General features: G+C 46.7%; 1 protein-coding gene across 4 annotated transcripts in view; it reads right to left on the reverse strand.

Moving 5' to 3' along the window:
* Positions 1-4,578, reverse strand: part of FBXL20 (F-box and leucine rich repeat protein 20) — a 96,859-nt gene extending 92,281 nt beyond the window's left edge. Inside the window, exon 1 of one of the 4 annotated variants that reach the window (XM_059046527.2) lies at positions 3,312-3,619. In XM_059046527.2, the coding sequence (XP_058902510.1) occupies positions 3,312-3,353 (42 nt within the window). In that variant the 5' untranslated portion in view covers positions 3,354-3,619. Of the gene's footprint in view, positions 1-3,311; positions 3,620-4,150 lie in introns of those variants that run through there. The other 3 variants (XM_059046526.2, XM_067020505.1, XM_067020506.1) reach the window with 3 other exon arrangements.
* Positions 4,579-7,124: the final 2,546 nt, after the last annotated feature.

Raw genomic sequence — 7,124 nt, forward strand, 5'->3', positions numbered from 1 at the left:
AACAACAATAATCCATATCTTTTTTAAACTCTTTTATCCAACAGTCATCTACTTGGCTATTCTACAGGATACTACATAGCTGCCTAACAGGTACTCTTCTCCCTTGATTTTAACTTAAAAAATTTTTTTTCTGCAGCTCTAGCCCTGAGTGTGAGATTTAAAGTGTGTGGCCTTCACTTACAACATCCAAAAGCATAATACACAGAATATTCCCTAAAAAAGATTTTAAAGAATTAAATAAAAAACGATAAGCTTTAGCTATCTTCTGCCCAGAAAAAAAATGTAGCCAAGAAAACAATCTTTCACATTTTGTATTAACCATAACAAATTTGAAATTAGTTGTTACATATTTGCTATAGAAATTTCCTGCACTCACAAAAATTTTCAGAGCTATCTGCTTACAATCATAAAATTATCAGTCCTTTAAACACCTGTGATTTTTGAGAATTAAAAAAATATTTTGATGTAAATATTTTAGATATGAAAAGCCTGCTTTATCTTATCTACATCTTTTATCCATTGAAAGTAAATATTTAAAATGTTTTCAACGAATTAGCAAGGTTTATTACTTCATGAGAGACCAAATAGTTTATTGCTTTATTACCTTTAAATTAGGTCATTAAGGGGTAAATGACTTTAAGACACATCAGACAATGAAACTCATTAAAACATATCATTTCCAGTCCCTTCTCATTTGTATTTCAGCATGAACACTTCACTTCATAATAAGAGTCGCTTTTTGTTTACAAATAAACATTGTAGAAGTAGTCTTCCCTCCCTTTTTATCTTAGACATGTCCAGAAAACTTTAGTTGCCAGTTACATACCAATCAAGGTAAATACACGTGCTTGCAGGACTTCCCAGGTAGCGCAGTAGTTAAGAACCCGCCTGCCAATTCAGGGGACACGGGTTCAAGCCCTGGTCCAGGAAAATCCCACATGACGCGGAGCAACAAAGCCCGTGCGCCAAAACTAGCCCGTGAGCCGCAACTACTGAAGCCCACGCGCCTAGACCCCGCGCTCTGCAACAAGACAAGAAACCACAGAGAAGCCTGCGCACCACAATGAAGAGTAGCCCCCGCTCACAACTAGAGAAAGCCGGCGCGCAGCAACTAAGACTCAACACAGGCAAAAATAATAATAAATAAATAAATTTATTTTAAAAACCCAGAGACAAGTTCAAGAAAGCAAAACATTTTCTGGGGCTTCCCTGGTGGCGCAGTGGTTGAGAATCCGCCTGCCGATGCAGGGGGCACGGATTAGTGCCCCGGTCCGGGAAGATCCCACATGCCGCGGAGCGGCTGGGCCCGTGAGCCGTGGCCGCTGAGCCTGTGCGTCCGGAGCCTGTGCTCCGCAACGGGAGAGGCCACAACAGTGAGAGGCCCGCATACCACAGAAAAAAAAAAAAAAAAAAAAAGTAAGCAATACATTTTCTTATTATTTTAGTACCACCAGTACAAATAAACTACAAATTAAAATATAAAATAATTACAAAAACAGGATATAGCAATGCAATTTTAAAGCACAAAGAACTCTTTCCAACAATTACTCACACAACCTAAAAGTGAATAGCAAAATGATAAAGAGCTTACTGTAATGGCGAAAGGCCATCCTCCACTCAATTCTTCAGTATTTGGGTTTCCCTTTGAAGATTTCTGCCAACTGCTAAATATCTATTCAGTAATTTTAATGACAGTCTGGACTTTTACAGTAGTACTGAATAGGAAACCATCATAAGTTTACTGGGTCTCTCTACACTAGGGCAACATAAAGTTCTATTGAACACCAAAACATATCTACTATAATAATTTCTTCCGGGCTTCCCTGGTGGTGCAGTGGTTGAGAGTCCGCCTGCCGACGCAGGGGACACGAGTTCGTGCCCCGGTCCGGGAAGATCCCACATGCCGCGGAGTGGCTGGGCCCGTGAGCCATGGCCGTTGAGCCTGTGCGTCCGGAGCCTGTGCTCCGCAACAGGAGAGGCCACAACAGTGAGAGGCCCGCATACCGCAAAAAAAAAAAAAAAAAAAAAAAAAAAAAATTTCTTCCCATGATTAAGTTAAATATGAAAACTCTAAGGAGGCCAATTCCTTGACTTTTCTCCACTCCTGTCCTGCAACAGTAACACTGTAGCTCTGCAGTTAAACTCTCCCCAACACTCCCTGTCTTGATCTTTATGGGTAAATTAAAATATTTTTCCCATAAGCATAAAAAGAAATCAAGGAATAGACTAAACTGAAGACCTTAGGTAACAATTTCATCCTCTGCAACTAGCTGGCAAGCTTCCTGAAACTTCTGTCTCACCGTCTTACAATTTCATCCTTCAAATGGAAATGAAGAAAAACACCAAGTGAGATGTACACTGAGCTGTGAGTGATCCCAGGTCAGCCTGATTTCTCTGCCAAAAAAGGCCAGGCAACATTTACTCTTCTTGCTGTAGTTTCTTTCTCTTTCTTATCCCCTCAAAAAACCTTCCCGTATATTACTATACTACTGTAATTCACCTGTAGCTACGATACTTCACTTTCCAAAGGAACCACTTCCTGACACTGACTACTCTCTAAAGACGCTTTCGGATGTTTTATTTCCTCACCCATTCCTTAATTCCATTACTATAAACCTCTCTCGCCAGAGGTGGAGTTCTTAAGAGACAAAGAGACTTGAATGGATTTTAAGTCTCTCAGACGTTCGTCCCAATCTCAAAGCCTGTACACGTCTAAGAGTTCCCAGAAACAATGAGCTACAAAAGTACATACTAAACGGGAAAGAAGAGGAAGTATCAGAACAATACCCAAAGCAAACAGCACCGAAAACTGGTCGTCTCTATCTTCTCAGTCTACCACCCCGACTTCCCTAGTTTAACCAAGGTCTCGCAAACTCGGAGAAAAGCCCCCTGGCCCATAATTTCCCCCTCGCTTCACGAAGAAAGTGGCAGAAAGAAAAAAAGCTAGCTCCCTCCGGTCGATCGGAGCTGTGATGCTTTTTCTGCCGGGTGAAGGGAGGCAAGCCAAGGGTTGTGTAAAGAATGGAAAGCTGAGTGATACTGGGGGGAGGGGGAATTAGGGCGCCAGAGCTAATCCCCCGCCGGGGCCCCGCTGGTGGAAGAGGCAGGAGGCGACCGGTCGGGAGGAAGAGGGAAGCCGGGCTGCACTGGGCTTTCGGATCGCGAGAAGGGGGAGAGAAGTCTGGCAGTCCTAGAGGCCGGGGGGTGACGGCGCCAGACAAGGGAGGAGGTTCGGTGCGGAGCGAATTTTTCAGGGCACGAGAGAGGGAATCGCCTTCCTCCCGCCACCCTAGCCCCCTCCAAGCGCACACCTCAAACCTGCTCTTGGTCACTCCGTTCACGTCCCTCCTCATGGGGCCGGCGGGTGCGGCCGGGGCCGGGCGCTGCGGCGTGCGGAGTGCAAAGACTGGGGGCCCCGGGCAGGCCCGGGAGTTCCGGCACCGAGAGGAGGCAGAGGAGCTGCGGGCAGGGGCCGTCGGCGGGGAGGAGAGACCTCTCGACTCCGGCAGGGCCTCCTCCACCTCCCGCGGTGGTGGCGACGACTGCTCCTCGCCAGCTCTTCTCTCTCCTCAGCCTCAACTTCAACCCAAAACAAAAACACTCCCCACCTACCAGCAACGCCGCTCCTCATTGGGCAGAGCCGACCAGGCCTCGGAACTGCGTGGGGAGGGGGAGGAGGAGGAGGAGCGCGCGGCAGCGGCGGCGGCGGCGGCGGCGGCAGCGGCGGCGGCGGCGGCGGCGCAAGGCCACCCCTCCCCCATCCCCGGGCGCAGCCGGCGACCATCAGCCCGGGAGCAGCCTGAGCGCGGCGGCGGCACGAGCCTGCTCTCGCCTCCAAGGCAGGAAAGCCCACCGCGAGAAGGAGAGGCAGGGAAGTGCCTATGTGTCTGTGTGTATTTATGTATGGGAGGGGCTGTGGGGCGGATGCGAGTGCGCGCGTGCTCGCCGACCGGTGAGAGAGAAGAAAGCAGAACTGCACACAGCACCCAAGCCCCCGTCCTCTCCTCCGCGGGCAAACAGCACGCAACAACTCACCAAGCACTTGAGCTGTCTTGTCCTCCCAGCCCCCTAAGTCTTGTCGCTTTCCCAGTAGCCTGTGCTGGCACACATGTCCTTCCCAGCCACCCAACTCCCTTCCCCTATCACTCACTGTCGCCTTGAACCCAAAGTGCAGCAGGCGGTCCCTGCTCGGAGCCATTTTCCTCGTCTCTGGTTGTCTCTAGATTGGGGCAGTGCTGCTGCTGCCGCCGCCGCCGCCGCCGTTGCCGCCGCCTCCCCCGCCCCCGTGGATTGCATTACCGGGTGTTGCAGGGAGGCTTGGGGGGCCGCTGCGGAGCGTGGATCTTCTTGTGCATGGATCAGGAGTACAGGGGGACAATTGTGCTGCCCTCTGCTCCGGGGACATGCGGCAAGGCCGCACCTCCACCTCGTGCCTTGGGGTCAGGGGGTGCAGTGCAGGAACTGGGCGACCATTCCTTTAGCTGGGGGAGGGGCGCGCTTTGGTGGAGGTGGAGGCGGGTGAGGCAGAAAGGCCTTGGCTTCATCCGCTCCGCCGCCCGACCGCCGCTGGCACCCAATGGGCTCTAGTGCCTACCCGCCCTCCAATCAGGGCTCTGGTTGGTGAGAACCTGATCCTGACGCCACTTTGGCGGGAGAAACAAGCGTGTCTGAAGGAGCAGGCGGGGGCGCTTTTCCAGCCGTAACATTCATTATGACTCTTTCTATAGAAGCTAGGTTGTGTCATATTATACTTTAGCAACCCCAGCCCTCAAGGTCTCAAAACTTATGATCTGATTTCTATGAATTAACGAACGAGTTTACCCTTAGAGCGACAAACTACAGAATTATATCCCAAAGATAAAATATTAGAAAGATAAAATATTATAAATTCTAGCAGTCCTGGTTGGACCAGTTCTAATTATATTACAAAGTAGATGAGTTTGTCTTCATACCTCTTTTCACTTGCACATTCAGTGACTGGATTATTAGGAATGTCTGATTAAGAGATGAGCTTATTTAAGAGCAAGTAGTGCTGGAGAGCTTTTAAAATAGGCATATTTTAGCTGGAAGGCTTATTAACCAACTCTTTAAGAACTTTTTAAAATTAACTATTTTATCCTAGAAAGGGCTTCCTAAGCAAGGAACCCAGCTTCAGAAACTCATTCTCAGGCCCACAAAGCCAGGTCTAGATGTTACAGCCTCCTCCTGTCCCAGATACTTTTACTGTTATTGCTTCACTTCAGTCAAATAAGAACAGCCTTTTAGTTGCATCTCATCTAAGAGCAGTTTTCTCCCAGCAAGCACTACTGATGAATCTGGTGACTGAAGGCTTGCAAAAGTTAGTAAAACTGGCTTGGGCAGATAAATCAGATGAAAACTTTCACGGGTCTGTCTCCCTAATTTCAATTATACTTTCTAGTTAATTTCAAACACTACTCAGGAAAGACTTTTACTTTGTTAAAATTTTTTGACTGGACTTTTAAAAAGCTGAATAAACAAAAATTACTCAAAGGTTAAAAATTTATTACACATAGGCATGTTGCTTTTTATCAAAGAAATTTATTCGCATGTAAATAAACACGTTTTTGTAATGTTTGGGGAAAAAAATCCCACAGATTTTTGTCTACTTTCAAAAAAATGAAAAACCCCAAAGTATTTACAGAACGGCCATATGCACAGAAAATCAAATTTGAAAAGATTTTAGAAAAGACCCTCCCCATCTGCTCCTGATGTACATTTTTGAAACAAAATTTAAAGCTCAGCTTTTGCAACTGAGCATGTTTCCCAACCTAGCTTCTGATATGTTAAGTACTTCCTACCCCTCAAAAAACTAACTCAAGGGTAGAAATCAGGGGGGAGGGAGATTGGGGGGGGAAAAAAAGGTAAAAGAAAATGAGACTGCTTAGGGATTGTGAATAATGAGCTTCCTATACTGGCATCTGCTTTAAGTGACTCAGCTGGATACTATGACTCACTGGCTCCCTGGAAGGTTTCTTTTGAGAATTCATAATAGTGCTACCCTAAATTTTCAGACCTAGGCCTTAAGGAAAATCTTTCCAAGAGCCACCCACCTCAAGCCTAGTTTTGGCAATTATATCCTGCTTCATTCGCACCGCCCCCCCCACAAATACTTGTTTTAAAAGAAATTGATTTTTGAACCTGGAATCTTCATGTACATCAGAGCAGGTTTTGACCAAGAACCCCTAACATGAAGCCAAAAGACAGAAGAGGAATCAGGTCAAACTAAGAATACATAAAGACTCCAGCAGCAGAAGATAGGTAGAAGTTGACTTCATGTCCTTGCCGTCTTTTGAAACAGGAGAATGAGTACACCTAGACAGGAGGGAGGTGTCCCAGGCTTGGTTTATTCTGCCTCTTCTCCTCCACCCTGTGGAGAAATGCAGTGCTCCCTGGTTCTCAGGCAGGGTGAAGCAGTTTAGCCCCGGCTCCCTGTTAAGCAAGTTCAGATGCTGGGTCAGTGTGTGGGGTGTGCCCATCGACAAGTCAGGGGCTTATCCTTCATCCAGATCCTAACTCGGGATTCTTTGATCTGGGATGAAGACAGAAAGAGAGAAAAAGCTTCCCAGTTTACTCATTTTGGTATTTGTTGGCTCTGCTTGGGGGAGCTGAGCCCCTGATACTATGCAGTACATTCCCCATAAGATTTTCCCCACCCAGACAAACTTAAAAACCTTTTTTTTTTTTTTTTTCCTGCAGAAACCAATGGGATAGGATTCAAAACTAGGTGAGAAATCCAACCTGGTTGTATGTCTGAGAGGCTGCTACTGTATCAGCATCACAAGATAAAGCACTCTGGTATCACCTTGCCCATGTCCTCCTTAGTGTCACCCAAGACATTTGACTCTGATACGGTAACCGATAACTTTTCTTGCTCCACTTTGCAATGTTTCGTTTCCTACTTCTTATTACCTTGGGACACAAAAGTGGCAGAGTTGTTGTGAGCTGATGACCAGAAAAGGGAGAACACTAAAGGAAATCAGAGACAGTCAGGAAAGAAAGCCAAAGCTGATTTTCCAACTCTATGCTAACTCCAACCTGCAGAAAGGGATGAATATAGAAATCTTCAATATCTGATGAAGTCACTCCATTTATCACACACACAT

The sequence above is a fragment of the Kogia breviceps genome, chromosome 19 (genome assembly GCF_026419965.1).
Source record: "Kogia breviceps isolate mKogBre1 chromosome 19, mKogBre1 haplotype 1, whole genome shotgun sequence".
Taxonomy (NCBI): Eukaryota; Metazoa; Chordata; class Mammalia; order Artiodactyla; family Physeteridae; genus Kogia; species Kogia breviceps.